This window comes from Scyliorhinus torazame, chromosome 3 (genome assembly GCF_047496885.1).
Source record: "Scyliorhinus torazame isolate Kashiwa2021f chromosome 3, sScyTor2.1, whole genome shotgun sequence".
NCBI classification, from domain to species: domain Eukaryota; kingdom Metazoa; phylum Chordata; class Chondrichthyes; order Carcharhiniformes; family Scyliorhinidae; genus Scyliorhinus; species Scyliorhinus torazame.
In genome coordinates, this window is record NC_092709.1 from 227214964 (window position 1) to 227236288 (window position 21325).

At 42.4% G+C, this 21325-nt stretch overlaps 1 protein-coding gene across 5 annotated transcripts in view; it reads right to left on the bottom strand.

The window, feature by feature from the left end:
- ipo11 (importin 11) overlaps window positions 1–21325 on the bottom strand; it is an 878696-nt gene that overhangs the window by 638809 nt on the left and 218562 nt on the right. For all 5 annotated transcript variants that reach the window (XM_072496963.1, XM_072496961.1, XM_072496959.1 and 2 more), the window contains one exon: window positions 3836–3884. In XM_072496963.1, coding sequence (XP_072353064.1) covers window positions 3836–3884 — 49 coding nt within the window. The remainder of the gene's footprint in view (window positions 1–3835; window positions 3885–21325) is intronic.

A 21325-nucleotide genomic window follows, 5' to 3' on the forward strand; every position in this document is an offset into this window, starting at 1 on the left:
CGAAACGGTCCGAATGCATTCCATAAGTCTTCACAAGCTATAGCGTTGTTACTGTGCTTCCTTTGCTTAATTTTTTTTAATTCAGAGCACCCAATTCTTTTTTTTCCAATTAAGGGGCAATTTAGTAAGACCCAAGCAGACATGGGGAGAATGTACAAATCCACACGGACAATGACCCGGGGCCGGGGTTGAATCTGGGTCCTCAGGGCCATGAGACAGCAGCGCTAACCACTGCGCCGCCCTTAATTTCTTTTCATATAAACAAAAATGTTTGTTTTTGTAAAAAATGTTAAATCTGCGACAGGGTTCTGTCAGTTAATTGCTAAGTGTTCCGATTACTTCTTTAAACATTCACTGTCCCTAACAGGATTGTAACTGGTACCTTATCAAATGCCTTTTGAAAGTCCAGGTATACTACATTTACTGGTTTCCCTTAAAACTACCCTACCACTCACATCTCAAAAAAACTCCACTAGGGCAGCACGGTGGCGCAGTGGTAGCACTGCAGTCTCACAGCGCCGAGGTCCCAGGTTCGATCCCGGCTCTGGGTCACTGTCCGTGTGGAGTTTGCACATTCTCCCCGTGTTTGCGTGGGTTTCACCCCCACAACCCAAAGATGTGCAAGGTAGGTGGATTGAACACGCTAAATTGCCCCTTAATTGGAAAAAATGAATTGGGTACTCTAAATTTATTTTTAAAAACTCCAATAAGTACGTCAAACACATGCCTCATGGCGCTAAGTACCTGGGTTTGATCCCAGCCCCAGGTAACAGTTACAAACTGTCCATGTGGAGTTTGCACATTCTCCCCTTTTCTGCGTGGATCTCACCCCTACAACCCAAAGTCGTGCAGGGTAGGTGGATTGGCCACGCTAAATTGCCCTTTAATTGGAAAAATTTATTTTAAATTTTTTTTAAGTATGTCAAATACTATTTCGGTTTCAAAAAATCATGTTGACTTTGTCTAATCATTTTCCAAGTGCACTGTTAAGACTTTCTTAATAATAGATTCAGCCACTTTCCTGACAATTAATATCACGCTAACTGGCCTAAAGTTCCCTGTTTTCTTCTTTTATGCTTCAACTTGTGTGCGACCAACAGGAACAAGAGGAAAGCCTGGGTTTAGCAGTCTGCAGTTCCATCCCAAACTGATCATATTGACGATTACATATCTTACAGTAAAAGGCTGATTTTTCCTGTTAAATACTTTGTATATAATTTATGCCATTTAAGGTTTTGTTACTCAGAGATATCAATTCTCCCAAAAGCATTTCCATTTCAAGGAATCCTGTTGCAGGGTGGAAACATGAAAATTTAATTCATCAACCACAACAACAGCTTGCAGTTATGTAGCATCTTCACCACAGTAAAACATCTCCAGGTGCATCATGGAAGCATTATCAAACAAAATTCAGCAACAAGATACATAGCAGATATTAGATGAGTGACATTTGTTCCAAGTGTTTGTTAAACAAAGGTAATTTAAAGGGATTTATAATTGTATTGGTAAACATTAGAAATAAGAATAAGTGGGTTTAACTTAATGTTTCGGAGTCTAGAAGGGCAAAACCTACAGCTGGATTCATGCTGGACAAAGCTGTTTGTATTTGTAGGGGTTGGATAAGTTCCAACTGTGTTTCTATTGTGCTTACAGAAGGCTACAGCGTGAAGAATTTAAAAAGGCATAAGCATGTGGATGTTGCTCAGCAACTGGGGCCTTGTACGGTACAGAAGCTTTTAAGTTTTAGTTCAGCTAATTGGATTGCAGTTGGAGATAGGTAGTAAGATAGAAGGCAGCTCTCACAGGTCTGTTAGGGGCAGTGGGGTTGGAAGGCTAGAGAGGGAGCATCTCTCTCAGCTTTGCTAAAAGAAAAGTAATGGTTAAGAAAACAAGTGCAGAGATCCGAAAAGCAGCCAGTTAAGGAAACTGGAGAAATGAAGAGAGGTTTCCAAGAAGTCGGAGGTTAAAGGCACTGGAACAGAGCACTGTTTAGTAAAGACAGACAGAGCTGAGAAGAAGGCTGAGACATCAGAAAAATATCTGAAGGAATTTTCAGGTTTGTGAGATTTTGACAGTTTGTGGAACATGAGTTGAAATAAGTGTGGAAATCGGTGGCTGGATCTCATGGTTTCTGTAAAGGAGTTAAAGCAAAGGAAATCCTAAAAAAACCTGGACTGGATTTTGGAATGCAAACCACTAAGAGAATAAATTATGAAAGAAGATTTTTCAGCATGTTTTTGAGAGTGGAGTTTGGAAACTCTCAAGTTATCATCATCTGAGGGGATTCGGAGGAGAAATCCGCAGAGACTAACTTGGGTTCAGTGCAAAGTGTGTGTATTTGACCACAGTCTCTTGTGTGTTTAAAAGGGGCATTTTGTGTTCAAGAGACTATTATAGCTAAAGATGTACTTTGTAATCCATGTTAGTCTTTAAATCTGTATATATTTGTTAAGATAAGGGGGGAGGAATGAAGTATTGAATAATAATCCAACTTTTCATGTTTAATAAAGGTTCTTTTCTTACTGTTAAAACTAATTAGCAGTCCTGTGACTCTGTCCACCATGTTTTATTTAAAAAAACTAAGCCGGGGCTCTTCTCATCCAGTTATAACATCAATACGGATTGTAACGAGAGCTAGGATTTAAGAATATCTTAAAAGACCAAAATGAGATAGAGAGGGAGTGAGATTTAGGGAGGTAGCAGCAGACACACCCACCAATGCTGAAGCAATTAAAATCAGGGCTGCGCAAAAGGCCAGAATTGCAGAAACCTTGGAGGATTGTAGTCAATTTTCACTCTACATTGCGCTGATGCAGAGCAGCAAGGCTGTGCAGCAACCTAGAAATTGCCCCAGTTGAGTATAAGTTGACACTTTAAGTTTCTGTGCATGCACAGTCACAAAACAATTTAAACAGCCCATACATTTACGTTGATAGGCCACATGCAATTGAAGAAAATGAGGGGAAACACTGGCTGTGAGGCCGGTACCAGTTACAGACATAATGAGGAGCAAGGGTCCATGGAGACATTCGCAAGCAGAGATGAGAATTTAAGATATAAGTTTTTAAGTTTTGCTGGACTGGAAGCCAGCACAGGTCAACATAGGTACTGGGTGAATAGGCCTTGGTGCAAGCTCGGATACAAGCTGTAGAATTTTGAATAAAAGTTCAAGTTCACACAGCATACAAACTACATTGTACAATACAGATGTATCATGCAGCTCTTTGAAGCAACAAACCCTGAGGGGAGATCTGATAAAGCTGTAGAAGATGACGACACACTTAAGATAAGGTATTCAAAGAAAAGCTGTTCCCATTTGCTGATAGTACAAGGACTAGGGGACACAGATTAAAGGTCATGTGCAAAAGATTCAGGGGGACATGAGGAAGAACTCTTTTTATGCACTGAGTGGTAACCACCTAGAACTCACTGCTTATAAGGATGACAGAAGCATAGACAATCAATGATTTCAAAAGGAAATTGGATAGCTGCTTGAAGGAAATAAGCTTGCAGGGCTACGGGGATAGAGTGGAGCAGTAGGACTGACTAAACTGCTCTAACAGAGAGTTGGCTTGAACTCTGTACCAAATTACTTACTTCTGTGCCATTATGACTTGCACTCACAAATGGCCCATCTGAAGACATTAATGTAAAGCTTTAGCCTAAAACAAATGAGGTTTGTCAACAACTGTTGGTCAACAGCTTTAAATTTCCATAAATAATTAAATCAGTATTTCTTGTGCATATCCATTTGAGGGTTCAGCAAACAGCATGAAAAATAAAATTCCATGTAACAAATCTTAAACTTACTGCTATTAGCCATAAATGTACTTACGACATTCCAGAAACTGTTTTAACCTCTCAAAAACTGCGTTCAGAAATTCCTAAATAAAGAAAGAGGAGGGTTTGTTGGGTAAGAGTGACAAGAGTAAACAATTTGAGTACTAATAAATAACAAATGTAACAGGCTAGCAATGACAAACTCAGATCCTATACACATTAGTGAACAGTTTTGAAATATTAATGTTCACTTTCAACAAAGTTTTCAAAACCATATTTATTTGGCAGTCAATAGAAAAGTTCACCAAAGTTCTGAAATGTTTTCAGATTCTATGAAATCTAAATCGATCGATCTTAACAATTCAGAAGTGAAGGGCAATTTTTTAAAATGAAAATTGGTCTGTCTTCTAGATGTACAGACTAAGGGCACAGATTCGGAATTTATTTATTTATCCGAATACCAAGAATCGCTGAATTCCCTGAAGAGCTGACTAACTCGAACTCGTTTCAGTGTTTAGAATTGCGGCCATAATAGTTGCAAAGCATAATGAACATTTTCTCATGCAATCAGGCATCAAAATCAAAAATTAAACTCCTCAATGAGACATATCACACTCATTACAAACCGTGCGTCTATTCCAGAGAACCAAGGAGGCTGCAAGCGGTTATTGATAAGAGTGTGGAATGGGAAAAAAAAGTGGCAAATGAAATTCATGTCAGGAAATGTAAAGTGGTACAGTTTACCTTAAAAAAATGAAATAATTAAACATTAAAAGAGGCAACGTAATGTGGAACAGCAGAGAAACTTGGGGACCCAAGTTCAGGAAGCAATAAAAGCTGCACTTAAAATAAAAGTGACATCTCTGGGTCGCTGTCTGTGTGAAGTTTGCCCATTCTCCCAGTGTTTGCGTGGGTTTCACCCCCACAACCCAAAGATGTGCAGGCTAGGAGGATTGGCCACGCTAAATTGCCCCTTCATTGAAAAAATATGAATTGGGTACTCTAAATTCTTTTTTTTAAACTGACATAAAACGCTAACAGAATACTGGTGAGGCGTGGGCATTTAAAAATGAGATGTGATGATGAATCCATATAAAACATTCACTCGATGAAATTTGTTTACCGCGTACAGTTTTAGGTTCCACCATACATCAAAAAACAGAACACGGAATGAATCACAAGGATATACGAAGGAATACAAGCCCAAAGGAAAGCTTTAAAAATTGAAAACCATTTTTGTCAGGCATGGACAGATTATGGGCTGTTTTGACACTTGAAAATTATGACAGAATGACACAGAATAGTTAGAAACAAAAGTAGCAGAGGCATCAGAAAAGAGGTGAGGTAGATATGAGACAAAGTGCTAGTGATTTGAAAGTGAAAGCGAGAGAAACCTTTGTTTCTTTAGTGTTGCAAGGCCTTGGAATCCAATACTAGGTTCAATCAGCGTCAATTTTGAAGGAAAGTGTTTGAAGGAAAGAGGGAATGTGACATCATGCCGTGGTGTGAGGGTGGCAGTTGGAATTTCTGCTGGTCACTTGTTCCTAATGGATGTTTTCTGCTACTCAGTTTTCGGAATTCAGTTTTAGTGAATTGGCTATTCAATCAGTAACTTAAATATCTTTGGCTAACAGGTTTAAGGAAAATCCCAAAGCCTTTTATTCGTATATAAGGAATCATAGAATTTACAGGGCAGAAGGAGGCCATTCGGCCCATCAATCTGCACCGGCTCTTTTTGAAAGAGCACCCTACCCAGGCCCACACCTCCACCCTATCCCCATAACCCAGTAATCCAACCCAACAAGAGGGACCCAGGAGCAAGAGGGTAACTAGAGAAAGGATTGGCCCACTCAAAGACAAAAGAGGGAATTTATGCGTGGAGTCAGAGGAAATGGGTGAGATTCTTAATGAGTACTTTGCATCGGTATTCACCAAGGAGAGGGACATGATGGATGTTGAGGCTAAGGATGGATGTTTAAATACTCTAGGTCAAGTCGGCATAAGGAAGGGGGAAGTTTTGGGTATTCTAAAAGGCATTAAGGTGGACAAGTCCCCAGGTCCGGATGGGATCTATCCCAGGTTACTGAGGGAAGCGAGGGACGAAATAGCTGGGGCCCTAACAGATATCTTTGCAGCATACTTGAGCACAGGTGACGTCCCGGAGGACTGGAGAATTGCTAATGTTGTCCCTTTGTTTAAGAAGGGTAGCAGGGATAATCCTGGGAATTATAGACCTGTGAGCTTGACGTCAGTGGTAGGCAAACTGTTGGAGAAGATACTGAGGGATAGGATCAAAAATAGACTTATCAGTGATAGGCATCATGGCTTTGTGCAGGGAAGGTCATGTCTTACAAACCTAATAGAATTCTTTGAGGAAGTGACAAAGTTAATTGATGAGGGAAGGGTTGTAGATGTCATATACATGGACATCAGTAAGGCATTTGATAAAGTTTCCCATGGCAGGTTGATGGAAAAAGTGAAGTCGTATGGGGTTCAGGGTGTACTAGCTAGATGGAGAAAGAACTGGCTGGGCAACAGGAGAGAGAGTAGTGGTGGAAGGGAGTGTCTCAAAATGGAGAAAGGTGACTAGTGGTGTTCCGCAGGGATCCGTGCTCGGACCATATACATAAATGATCTGGACGAAGGTATAGGTGGTCTGATTAGCAAGTTTGCAGATGATACTAAGATTGGTGGAGTTGCAGAGAGCGAGGAGGACTGTCAGAGAATACAGCAAAATATAAATAGATTGGAGAGTTGGGCAGAGAAATGGCAGATGGAGTTCAATCCAGGCAAATGCGAGCTGATGCATTTTGGAAGATCTAATTCAAGTGCGGACTATACGGTCAATGGAAGAGTCCTGGGGAAAATTGATGTACAGAGAGATCTGGGAGTTCAGGTCCATTGTCCCCTGAAGGTGGCAACGCAGGTCGATAGAGTGGTCAAGAAGGCATACAGCATGCTTGCCTTCATCGGACAGGGTATTGAGTACAAGAGTCGGCAGGTCATGCTACAGTTACATGGGACTTTGGTTAGGCCACATTTGGAATACAGTTCTGGTCACCACATTACCAGAAGGATGTGAATGCTTTAGAGAGGGTGCAGAGGAGGTTCATAGAACATAGAACAGTACAGCACAGAACAGGCCCTTCGGCCCTCGATGTTGCGCCGAGGGTGGAAAAAGCCACGACTGCTGTTGGTCTGTGGGTCAAAGGCTGTTTTCTCTACCCAATATCGGACTTGGATGATTACTGGGATGATCATCCATTGTCTTTCACCTTTTAAAAATCTTGGGACAACATTCAGTCCAAATTTTGAACATTGCCTCTCACTACAGCTATAGGAATTCTACATGAATGAGTTTCAAATGTCTCAAACTAACTCGTGCAAGGTGAGAGTGTCAAATATCATAAATCTTCACCCAATTTTTCAAAGTATTTTGGAGAGACTACGATGGTCTGCAGAAGAAGGGGGGGGAGAAAAAAAATCACACAACTGGCATTCATGCCTCAGCCTTGAAGTAATGAACGTCTGATGTTCCATACGAATGTTAACAAAATCTGGCACCTAATGTTGCCTGGTATAGAGGGTGCTAGCGATGAAGAAAGGTTGAGTAAATAAGGATTGTTTTCGTTGGAAAGAAGGAGGGTGAGGGGGGACCTGATTAAGGTATACAAAATTATGAGAAGTATGGACAGGGTGGATAGCAACAAGCTTTTTCCGAGAGTGGGATGTCAATTACAAGGGGTCACGATTTCAAGGTGAGAGGGGGAAAGTTTAAGGGAGATGTGCATGGAATGTTTTTTACGCAGAGGGTGGTGGGTGTCTGGAACGCTTTGCCAGCCGAGGAGAGGCGGGCACGATAGCATCATTTAAGATGCATCTAGACAGATATATGAACGGGCGGGGAACAGCGGGAAGTAGATCCTTGGAAAACAGAAGACAGGTTTAGATAAAGGATCTGGATCGGCGCAGGCTGGGAAGGCCGAAGGGCCTGTTCCTGTGCTGTAATTTTCTTTGTTCTTTGTTCTAAATGTCTAATTTGAGCAATATAGTCTTCTGCACTACTGTTGCATGGCACCATGACCATGTTGCACAATTACACACAAATTACAATCGGAGAAGAAATTTGACGCACCATACCAAATTGATTTATGGAATCCAGAGAATCCTTAGTGTAGATGGAGGCCATTTGGTTCATCGAGTTTGCACTGACCCTCCAAAAACACACTCCCCCTAGGCCTCTTCCCCGCATTCCCGCACATTGACCATGGCTAATCCACCTAACCTGCACATCTTTGGGCTGTGGGAAGAAACCAGAGGAAACTGACGGCAGGCACGGGGAGAACGCGCTAACTCCATAGTCACCCAACGCTGAAATAGAACCCGGGTCTCTGGGCAGGCATCAGCGTTAACCACTGTGTCACCCCTATCTCTCATGGTTTACAAGGAGGCAATAAGCTCCGTGTTTCTACATGCTTCAGTGACGTGGACAACCTACAGCAAGCAACTCCCAAGTATTGCAGCAGTATCACAGGCGGTGCCTTAACAAGATCATTCAAATCCGATGACAGGAAAGGAGAACCTCTCCCAATCAAACTTGCCCAGCAACGAGGTGCTCCTCACTCAAAACCAAATCTGCTGTGCAGAACATGCTGTTTGTGTGCCTGACACCAGACTCACGAAGCAATTGTTCCAGTAGGATCTCAAGCATATCAAGATACTTCCAGTAGCAAGTTATCCTCGATCCCAAGGCACACTCCAAGTGCAGTTGATCAGAAAGTTCCACAGGAATAATAGTCCTGGTAGCACTGGCCAACCATGTTCCCAACACTTTCGAGCCACCCTTTCCTTTAAACACTTATCTAGGGACATGGAGTTATCGAGATCGACAGCACAGCAAAGAACCTTCAGACCATCATGTCCATGCTGGTGAAAAACAACCACCTAAGTATTCAAATCCCATTTTCCAGCATTTGTATATACCTTGGCATCACAAGTGCACATCTAAAAGAGTATTGAAAGACAGAGAGATCTAAGAGAACAGGTCCACAGGTAACTGAAAGGGGCAACACAGGTGGAGAAGGTAGTCAAGAAGGCATATGGCATGCTTGCCTTCATTGGCCGGGGCATTGAGTATAAGAATTGGCAAGTCATGTTGCAGCTGTATAGAACCTTAGTTAGGCCACACTTGGAGTATAGTGTTCAATTCTGGGCGCCACACTACCAGAAGGATGTGGAGGCTTTAGAGAGGGTGCAGAAGAGATTTACCAGAATGTTGCCTGGTATGGAGGGCATTAGCTATGAGGAGCAGTTGAATAAACTCGGTTTGTTCTCACTGGAACGACGGAGGTTGAGGGGCGACCTGATAGAGGTCTACAAAATTATGAGGGGCATAGACAGAGTGGATAGTCAGAGGCTTTTCCCCAGGGTAGAAGGGTCAATTACTAGGGGGCATAGGTTTAAGGTGAGAGGGGCAAGGTTTAGAGGAGATGTACGAGGCAACTTTTTTTACACAGAGGGTAGCGGGTGCCTGGAACTCGCTACCGGAGGAGGTGGTGGAAGCAGGGACGATAGTGACATTTAAGGGGCATCTTGACAAATATACGAATAGGATGGGAATAGAGGGATACGGACCCAGGAAGTGTAGAAGATTGTAGTTTAGTCGGGCAGCATGGTTGGCACGGGCTTGGAGGGCCGAAGGGCCTGTTCCTGTGCTGTACATTTCTTTGTTCTTTGTTAAATACTTCTTAAATGTTATGAGGGTCTCTGCCTCCACCACCCTTTCAAGCAGTGAGTTCCAAACTCCCACCATCCTCTGGGTAAAAAGGGTTTTCCTCACATCCCCTCTAAACATCCTGGCCCTCACCTTAAATCGATGGCCGCTGGTCATAGATCCTTCCACCAAGGGGAAAAGTTTCTTCCTATCTACTCTATCTATGCCACTCATGATTTCATACATCACAATCATGTCCCCGCTCAGTCTCCTCTGCTCCAAGGAAAACAACCCCAGTCTATCCAATTTCCTTTCATAACTAAAACTCTCCAGCCCAGGCAACATCCTGCTAAATCTCCTCTGCACCCTTTCCAGCGCTATCACATCCGCCCTGTAATGTAGATTACAGGACTGCACACAATACTCTAGCTGTGACCTAACCAACATTTTATAGTTATAATATAATAACCTCTATTGTTGTCACAAGTAGGCGTATATTAACACTACAATGAAGTTACTGTGAAAATCCCCTAGTTACAGCATGACATCCTTGTTCCTAAAAATGTTATGCCTTGGCTAATAAAGGCAAGTATAACATATGCTTTCTTAACCACTCTACCCACCTACTTTAACAGACCGTGCACAAGCACACCAAGGTCCTCCAATCCTTGGTGCTTCCCAGGGTCCTGTTGTTTATCATGTATTCCCTTGCCTTGTGTGTCCTGCCCAAGAGCATCACACCTCACACTTATCTGGATTGAATTCCATTTGCCGCTGATCAACCCAACTGACCAGCCGTCTATATCCTCCTGTAATCGAAGGCTATCCTCTTCACTATTTACCACCCACCAATTTTCATGTCATCTGCAAACTGACTGATCAATCCTCCTACATTCAAGTCCAAATCATTTATATAAACTTCAACAGCAAGGGCCCCAACACTGATCCCTGCAGGACCCCACTGACGAGAGCTTCCAGTCAGAAAAAAGCCCTTCGATCATCACCCCCTGCTTCCTTCCCACAGCCAATTCTGGGTCCAATTTACCATTTTCCTTGGGCCCCATGGGCTCTTACCTTAGCTATCAGCCTCCCATGTGGAACCTTATCAAACGCCTTGCTGCAGTCCAAGTTGATTACATTAAATGCATTGCCCTCAGCAACACACTTGGTCACCTCTTCGGAAAATTCAATAAAGTTGGTCAGACATGACCTCCCTTTAACAAAACCACGCTGACTGGTCTTGATTAATCCCTGCCTCTCCAAATGTAGATTAATTCAGTCTCTCAGAATTGCTTCCAATAGTTTCCCCACTACTGAGGTTAGACTGACTGGTCCGTAGTTTCCTGATTTATCCCTTCCTCCCTCCTTGAATAATGGTACCATTTTGGCTAGACTTTCTTTTTTGTTTGTTTATAAATTTAGAGCATCCAATTTTTTTTCCCAATTAATCGGCAATTTAGTGTGGCCAATCCATCTAACCTACACATCTTTGGGTTGTGATGGTGAAACCCACGCAAACACGGGGAGAATGTGCAAACTCCACACGGACAGTGACCCAGGGCCGGGATTCGAACCCGGGTCCTCAGTGCCGTAGGCTGCAGTGCTAACCACTGTCCCACATGCCGCCCTACATTGACTATCCTACAGTCCTCCATCACCTCTCCTGTGGCCTGAGAGGAAATAAAAAATAGCCAGCACCCCTGCTATTTCCTCCCTTGCCTCACCCAACAGCCTGGGATACATTTCATTTGGCCCTGGAGACTTGTTTCCTTCAAAGCCTGCCAGACCACTCAGAATCTCTTGTCTATGTTAATCTTTTAAATTTTATTACAGTCCTTCTCCCTGATTTCTATACCCACACCGTCCCCCTCACAAGTGAGCACTAACAAAAATTATTAATTTAGAACCCTCCTATATCCTCCAGCTCCACACACAAATTACCACTGTGGTCCTTAATGGGTCCCACTCTTTCCCTAGTTATACTTTTACCCTTAATGCACTTGCAAAACAACTTAGGATTTCCTTTATTTTATCTGCCAATATCCTTTCATGTCCCTTTTTTGCTCTCCTAATTTCCTTTTTTTTTTTAAAAAAAAAAAGAGTACCCAATTAAGTTTTTCCAATTAAGGGGCAATTTAGCGTGGCCAATTCACCTACCATCACATCTTTGGGTTATGGGGACGAAACCCACGCAAACATGGGGAGAATGTGTAAACTCCACACGGACAGTGACCCAGAGATGGAATCAAACCTGGCACCTCAGCGGCGTAAGGCAGCAAGGCTAACCCACTGCGCAACCGTGCTGCCCTCTAATTTCCTTTTTAAGGTCCCTCTTGCACGTTCTACACACTTCTCGGGCTTCTGCTGTTTTGAACCCTCGATATCTGCCATTAGCCCCCCTTTTTCTCCTGATCCAATGCTGTATATTCCCTGATATCAACGGTTCATAGGAGCTGGTTCAGCACAGTGGGCTAAACAGCTGGCTTGCAATGCAGAACAATGCCAGCAGCGCAATTTCAATTCCCGTATCGGCCTCCCCGAACAGGTGCCGGAATGTGGCGACTAGGGGCTTTCGCAGTAACTTCATTGAAGCCTACTTGTGACAATAAGCGATTATTATTATTATTCATTGAATTTGTTGGTCCCACCCTTTTTCTTGATTGGAACATGTTGGCCCAGCACTCTCCCTATTTCCTTCTTGAATGCACCCCACTGTTGTCACAGATTCATCTAAAAGTATCTGACCTCAGTGCACTCTGGCCAAATCACACCTGATCTTATTAAAATCAGCCATCCCCCTGTTTAGAACTGAGATTTCAGGCCCATCCTTGACTTTTTCCATAATAATCTTAAATCTAATGGGAGTTATGATCACATGTCTGCAAAATGCTCCCCCACTGATAGTTCAACCACTTGACTGGCTTTGTTACCTAAAATTAAGTCCAAGGCCGTCCCCTCTCTTGTAGGATCTTCTACGTTTCTCAGCCATTTCTTTGTTCCCCATTATGAATTGTCGCGTTTCTGACTGTAAGGGGCCTACATTCGTTTTTATTAATCTTTTACTCTTTATAGACCTAGAGAAACTTTTTCAGTCAGCTTTTAGGTTCCCCGCTAGCTTACTTTCATTGTCTATTTTTCCCTTCTTAATCAATCCCTTGTCCACCTTTGCTGGATTTTAAGCTGCTCCCAATCCTCAGGTCTTTGGCTATTTTGTTAATTTGTATGCTTCTTCTTGGAATCTAATACTATCTCTAATTTCCCTTTAATCCATGGTTTGGCCACAGTTCCCTTTCCATTCTTGGGCCAAATAGGAACCAACTAACTTTTGAGTTCACCTATTGGTTCCTTGAATGCCTCCCCATTGCCTGTCCACTGTCCTTCCTTTCAGCAATATTTCCCAGTCCATCATAGCTAACTCATGAGTCATACCATCATAGTTATCTTAACTGAGATTCAGGACCCTGGTCTCAGAATCAACTACCTCACTATTCACCCTGAGAAATAATTCTAGTGTATTATGGTCACTCAACCTCAAAGGTTCTCTCACTAGATTGCCAACTAATCCTTTCTCATTGCACAATACCCAGTTCAAGATGGCCATTTCCATTCCTGGTTCCTCAACATACTGGTCCAGAAAGCCATCCTGTATACACTCCAGAAATTCCTCCTCTATTGTACTGTGTCTAATTTGACTCAGCCATTCTATATGCAGATTAAAGTCACCCATAATCACAGATGTTTCTTTATCACATGTAACTCTGATTTCCTGTCAACATTACCATTACAGCTTGGTCTGTGTACCACCCTCACAAATGGTTTTTTGCCCCTCAGTGTTTCTTAACTCAACACATACAGATTCCATATCATCTCGGCTAATATCTTTCCTCAATATTGTATCAATATCTTCTTTAGTCAACAATGCAACTCCAGCGCCTTTTCCTTTCTGTCTGTCCTTTCCTATCTGCTCTTCTATTTCTCTCAGATTGTTAGGGGGCCTAAAGTGCACTTCCAGCAGTGTTATTGCTCCGTTTTGGTTTTAATTTCTACCCATAAGGTTTCATTTGAAGAGCCTTCTACGATGTTGTCCCTCCTTTCTGCTGTAATTGATTCCCTGATCAAAACTGTGACACCCCTGTCTCTTTTATCTCCTTGCTTATCTTGCCTGAAGATCCTATATCCTGCTGCCAATCCTGCCCCTCTCTCAACCACGTCTCTTAGAATCATAAGAGTTCCTACAGTACAGAAGGAGGCCATTCGGACCATCGAGTCTGCACCGATTCTCTGAAAGAGTACCCTACCTGGGCCTATTCCCCTGCCCCATTCCCGTAACCCCACTTAATGTTTGGACACTAAGGGGAAATTTAGCTTGACCAATCCGAGGAGGTTCACTTGATTGATTCCAGAGATGAGGGGTTTGTCTTATGATGAGAGGTTGAACAATTTAGACCTATACTCTCGAGAGTTTAAAAGAATGAGGGAAGATCAAACTGAGGTATCTGCGTTGATAAAAGGTTTGGATAAAGTAGACGGGAGCAGATGCTTCCTCTTGTGGGGCATCCCAGAACGAGACGTCATAGTCTTAGGATCAGAGGTAGCAAATTTAAAAAGGAGTCGAGGAGAAACTACTTCTCCCAAAGGATTGTGAATCTGTGGAATTTGCTACCCCAGAGTGCTGTGGATGCTGGGACAATGACTAAATTTAAGGAGGAGTTAGACAGATTTTAAATAGGTAATGGGTTGAAGGGTTATGGAGAACGGGCAGGACAGTGGAGTTAAGGTCAGGATGAGATCAGCCATGTCTAATGGCGGAGCAGACTCCATGGCCCAAATGGCCTAATTCTGCTCCTATATCTTATGAACTTATAAAAGAAAGTATTTTTAGTATGAGGGGTGGGACTTCGACTCCACAAGGATTATGTATGCTTTGGTTAAATCTCCCGATGTTGGCATGGATAAATGCATACCCAACAGCTGGACTGATGAGGATGATATTAAATAGGCTTTTCTAGTGTTGATTGTCTCCCCACCTACTTTAGGTTCAGTCTAGCAGATATCTTTAGAAATCAGTCAACTCAGTTAACAAGGGCAGCAAGAAGCCTCGGCAATAAACTACCGCACAACATTACAGACAACTGCACTATAATGGTCTGAGTAATCGAAGAACCGATACAGAAGTTGGTCTGGCATCAGTGCAAAGGAGATATATTAAACTTCAAAGCTCTTTTGGTGAAGACTTAAGTCAAATTCCACGTGGAACAGTAGCAAATGATATAGGCTGACAAGATAATTTGTCAGCGTCCTGAAATAACTCATTTTCGTTTCTCTGCCCTTTACACAAACCATTTTATTTTTTAATGCAATTTTATATTCACTTTCCTGAATTTGGAATATGAATGATATTTCTACCATTTCATATCCACATAAGCTGGATAACTAGAGAATCAATGTGAGGATAAAATATGCCTGACCTCAAGTGCAAAATCAGAGACACTTGAATTATGACAATAAGCCACCCAGGTTATGATGTGTTTGTGCTAGAGGAATTGAAAAAATCTGGATCAGGAGGATGGGTGGGGAGCATGGCACTAGGAAATTACATAATAAGAAACATCAGGATCTTAGTTGAACCTAGAAAATGGAAATGAAGATAATATTCAGACAAAGTTGACTGAAAGGGAGGTGATGTGGTGAAACATATTAGGAAAACTACAGAAATGAAAATGAAAATGAAATGAAATGAAAATCGCTTATTGTCACAATGAAGTTACTGTGAAAAGCCCCTAGTCGCCACATTCCAGCGCCTGTTCGGGGAGGCTGGTACGGGAATGCTCCAGTGGGAAGCAGAAATGTACAGTTAAACCACTATGGTTAAACATGTCTGAAATAAAAGATGCAGATCAGCCTAAGATAGTACACTGTGTGAAAAATAGGAAAGCAAGTCATTTAAATAGGTCACCTGAATCAAACTAATACAAATAAACAGCCAAGCGGCCCAAAATCAGAATATGGCCTTTTGTGTCAGGGAATCCAAGCTTGTGTTCACCTCGGGCTCGTATTCATAAATGACCCAACACTGAAAACATGGATACCGTTCTGGGAAACTGCAACCGCAGATTGATTAAGTTCAACTGAGGTTATTCTATATCAGAAACCAAGTAGAAAACATTAAACAAGCTCATTTGAAACAAAATAGCAACTTAGATTTGGAAAGGCTATTCAACAATTCAGATATCACAGGAAACATCTTTAACAGCATTAGTTTAAGCATGTTGATCAAATACATTCCTAAACCAAGACATTTAGAGTAAATAAATGTGGCTTAAAGAGAGCAACATAAATAAGAAAAAACATTTCTAAACATCCTGCAAAGGAATAGGACTCATTGGATGGCACAGGTTCATGTCTAAGGGGCAAAAAAAGAACTAGAAAAAAGCATGCATTACATCAGGGAGAAAGTATTTCCATTATAAAAGAGTGAAGAGGTGAAACCTATTAAAAAATACAAAGTGATTGAAGACATAATGCACAAAGGCCAAAAAACATTCTGAATGTGTTATTTTAAAGTATTCCCAAGGAGAATGTGATGTAGCCAATGACAGTAAATAGAAGTCATGGTTATTGAGCAGAAATGATGAGTGTATTGATTAGAAGTCCCAAAACAATAAATTCTCAAGTTAATTGGCATTTGTCCCAATGCTCAAAAGAGACGACAAGGTATTGACAACTATAAGAGGACTTTTACAAACTGGGTACCAGTAGATTGGAAACATGCTCACACAGTTCCTATGTTCAAAAAGGCAGAGACAGGTAATAAGGAACCCATTTATCTTAGTTCAATCCCATGTAAAATAATGGAATTAACTATCTGGTATAAATTTGAAAACTATCTTTACAATAATAATTTATTTGAAGATTCTGTTACTACTGCCGCTCCTCTCTTCCTCTCCTTTAGTTATAATTGTGGTTCTTGCGTTATGCAGTATGCATTTAGGGTTTCCGGGCATATTCTTTTGTTTTTGCAAGGGTGGGAATGACAAATCTTGCTCTATATGGGTGGCCTGCAATCCGGGAAAAGAAGGCTGGGCTGGATCATTGAATTATGAAATTAAGCCAATTACGATGTTGTTTTCCTGTTCATACTGTGCTCATGCGCGTTCAGCTGTATCTGTTTATTTGCCCCCCCCCCCTTCCTTGCTTTGGGTGCTGTATTATTTTGTAACTTTTGTTGTGTTATTTTGTTAAAAAATTTTAGATCTCAATAAACGTAATTATTTTTTAAAAGACTATGTACAAGTTGAAATCAAATCTGTGAGATTCCAAGCAAATTGTGGGCATGGTTTAAGGAAACTATTTGGCTACAGGGACAAAAACAACTGCCCTTTACTAGAGGAGTTGCCCTGTAATGGGGGCTGATTTTGGGCCCACTATGCTTCTTAATTCAGATTGCTGATTTAGACTCACAAAAAATCTATGCTAAGAGGCCCAATTTGCAGATAGTATGCAACGTTGGTTGAAGTAGAGGAGATAATTCAAAAATTACTTTATAAACTGTCTCAACACAATTAATCGGACAGAACAGCAGATTAAATTTAATATGGGCAAATGAAAAATACCGCACACTGGGAGAAAGATAATCCACACAAAAACTCAAAATGATAGTGCTGAAACAGACAAACTTAAGTTGATTAAAATCAAAGGAGACATATCAGATTTAATGCACAGGACTTGTCCTATTAGAGATAAGAGGTAAAAGTCAATAACATTTTAACTATATAGCCAAGACAGTAAATAGAAGTCATGGTTAGCAGCAAACGAATAATAATCACTATACTGATAGTTGTCCACAGGCTTATTGCAGGTTTCAGAGTGGACATTTGCTATCTTTGTGTGAAACAGAATAACACTATCTAAAGGGAATCTGTGACATCTGTGCCACTCAGGGTGAAGAATCCTCAATGAGATTCAGGGCCAGATTTTCAAAGCAGGTTCAGGAACCTGGATGAATTCCAGATTCCAAGCCCACACTTCAGCTATATTACCCTTATGGAGTTATTTTGAAATTCGAATAGCCTAATTGGCCAGGTGGTGAGCTGAGCACTCAATTAGTAGCACCTAGCACTTCAAGGAAGATGAAGTTGCCTACCTGGTGAAAAGCAGCAAAGACAGGGAACAGCCATGTTCGGGGGTTGCTGCTGCCTTGCCAAAGAGAACACGCAGGTCCTTACAGGGCCAGAAGTGTTGGTGCTAATGCAAGGGTCCATGCAATTTTAGTTCTACACTCCTGTATGCTTCACCTGATGCCGGAGTCTATGTACTTACATTGTGCATTTAATGTTTGCCCTATTGTGCATTTACTTTTCATGTACGGAATAATCTGTTTGAGCTGCACGCAGAACAATACTGTATCTCACACGTGACAATAAACCAATCCAATCCTCCAAAAGCAAATAAAAGTTCCAGCACTTGCACTCACACAACTAGGTCAATGAGAAAACAGTTGGAAAGAAAGACAATTTAACTGTATTGGCCCTACAGCAAATCCAGCAACTGTATAATATTATGTACAAGTTTTTCAGGTTTCCCGAATAAAAATTTAAAAATGGTATTCTCCATCGGACAGGCCTGTCATCGAGCATGCTTTCCATTTCCCATTCTGCCACTCACCCCTGCGGCCATAATTTTGAAATCTCACCCACACTGAATCCCAGCCCCAGTCATTGAGAATCAAGCACAAAATCTAAAGCATGACCTGAAATGAGATTTGAATCGCGTATAGAAAGGAGACCAAGAGAAGCAAAGAAAGATAGGTTTAAGCTAAGTAAGAGACAAAGTGCAAGAAAAATATTTACATTTTCCAATACAAATTAAATTTTGAAGTATTATTCTACAATTTTCAAATTAATTTTTCAATGCCAGAGAAACTGTCAGTAATTATGCCTCGTCAGACTGTTAAAATTTCATTTACACTGGAAGCGATGAGTTCCAGTGTTTTCCTGCCATTGAATTTGCAGGAATTCACTGGTGATATTTCTCCAGGGTTTCATGGTGTCTGTTGTACATTGCCCACGTCTCGGATGCTTACAGAAGGACAGGTAGCACTGCAGCCCTGTAGAACATGAGCTTGGTGCCGGGTTTCAGGTCTTTGCCATTGAATACTCTTTTCCTCAGTTGGCTGAAAGCTATGCTGGCACATTTAGTTTCATGACTGATATCTGCCCTCACTGGGAGGAGGCTTCCATGGTATGAGAAATGATCCATGTTGTTCAATGGTTCACCATGGATCTTGATATTCGGGGGCAATGTTGTGCTGCAGGAGCAGGGTGATAGAGGACATTGACTTCCGGATGTTTAGCCCAAGGCCCATTCTTTCATATATCTCCATGATTGCATCAACAGCATTTTGGGGCTCATCCTCTTGAGTGTGCATACGCAAGTATTGTCAGCATACTGCAGCTCAATGACAAATGGTTAGGGTGTCTTGCTTCTGTACTGGAGGTAGTGACGGTCGAATATTTTCCTGCCCATCTTTTTTAGTAGCTCCACTCTGGCGAGGAGCTTTATGGAAATGGACAGTTGAATGTTGCTGTGCGAAAGACAGAAAAAAGAGCATTGGGGCAATACCACAGCCTTGCTTAACCCCATTTTGTGCTTGTACCGGATCTCTGGAAGATCCGTTGGCAAGGATCATGGCTTACATGCCACTGTGCTGGCAGAGTATGGTGACAAATTTCTGCAGGCAGCCATATTTAAGGAGGGCGTTCCACATTCCCTCCCAAATGATAGAGAGTTGAAGGCCGTTGTAGAGTCAAGGAAGGTCATGGAGACGGTTGTTGCCCTCTGCATTTTTCTTGGACTTGTCTTGCTGTGAAGATCTGGTCCACTGTGCCTTTTGATGGATGAAATCCACATTGTGGCTCCAGTGGGAGCTCTTCAGATACAGGGGAAAGGCAATTGAGGAGGATTTTGGCAATGACCTTCCCTGTTTCGGACAGAAGAGATACCTTTCTACTGTTGCCCCAATCAGCCTTTTTTCACATTTTGAAGATGGTCATGATTGCAGGAGATCTCAGAGATCCCCTGGCATGTTCTCCTCCTTCCAGATGAGGGAGATGACATCATGTATTCACGCCAAAGCAGTACTTCTCCATTGTATTTTAGTGGGGTCTCCGTCTGCACCAGCGGTCTTATTGGTTTTTAGCTGCTGGGTGGTGTGTTCAACCGCATGTTGAGCTGGGATTGTGTTAATACGATGACTGGTGACGTGCTGTGGAATGTGGTCGAGGACACATATCAAGCACCAAGTCTCATTCGAGGAGATCCTCGATAAGCTAGTTCCAACAAGCACGGGCAGTTTCTCTGCCTTTGATAAATGCCAATCCATCTCAACTCTCAGTGGGGTAGGTCCGTGGATGCTTGGGCCGCAAATGGCCTTGACTGCAATGAAGAATCCACGCATGTCGTGGCCGGTTGAGGTATTTCCTACACTCTGTTCTATACATAACAGGATTTTGGTTGTGCCTCGGCTTTCATTTGTCCATGCTTTCTTTCCCTCAAAATTGCTTCAAATTCAGGAGCACCTTGCACTGTCGATTTAGTAGTTCCTAATCGTTCTCAGCAAACCAGTCTTGATGTTTCCAGGAATACCCTTGCAGGTTCTGACTATAATTACAGGCACACGAGGCACTCTGGACATTGTGGTTCCTGTTCATTGAGTATGGCCAGGTTGCTTGTGAGGCTCTGACTGAATAGGACTTTCTTCAAGTCCTTCAACGTTGATTTGCCTGCGTCAGCACTTCTGTGGCCACTGCTGGTTTAGGGCAGGTTGATGGAAATATAAGCCTGAATTAGGCAATGGTTAGTCCAGCAATGGTCAGGTCCTGTCATGGCACAGGTGATGAGAACATCCCTGCGGTCCCTCGTTCAGATCATGACATATTGACATAGGTGCCAATAATAAAATGATAATAATAATAATCGCTTATTGTCACAAGTAGGCTTCAAATGAAGTTACTGTGAAAAGCCCCTAGTCGCCACATTCCGGCGCCTGTTCGGGGAGGCCGGTACGGGAATGACCACAATGAGAGTGTTTCCATGAAGTTTTGTATTTATCTCTCTGACGAAATAGGATATTCCTTATAATCAGACCATGTTCTAACTATTTCATCAGAAGGAGGACTCCGTTGCTGTTAGCTTTTCCTTGCCAATCATGTCTTTCCAGAGTTTTATGTCCTTCCCAACTCTGGCATTTAAATCACTTAGGAGCATCAGCTGGTCCTGCTTTGGGACACAGGACAAGTGATCAAGGCTGAGACGTTCATTGATCCCACAAAGGGGCTTGCTGAGACGGTCAACTAGTGAGTTTTTTATAGTGAAGCCAACTCTGTGGATAGCAGAGATGATTGGAGCTCAGGGGTGCAATTTAATGGGGGAAGAAATAAAAAAAAGAGTCCATTGTGGCCGCCTTAAACGGGGTGTTTCCCGGTGCTTGCAGCACCAAGAACAACTCCACTCTTAAACAGGACTCTGTTCTTTTTTCAGGCCTTGGCGGGGAAGGTCCCACTGAGACCGCACTTACCTTAATTTCTTGCACGCTCAGCTTGCCAGTGCAGGAAGAGATCGGAGCGTCATTTGTAAATAGCGCCCCAATCTCCTGACACCTCAACGCAACCCCCGGACATCCCAGTTTATCGATTAGGGCGTCCTCGAGCATACCCCACCCCCACTCCATCTCCTAAGGGAAGTGCACCCCTGGGCCCGATACTCGGCACGGCCAAATAGCATCAGCAGTGCCAGGGTATCACCCTGTCCAGAGGACGACCACCTGGGGGGCTC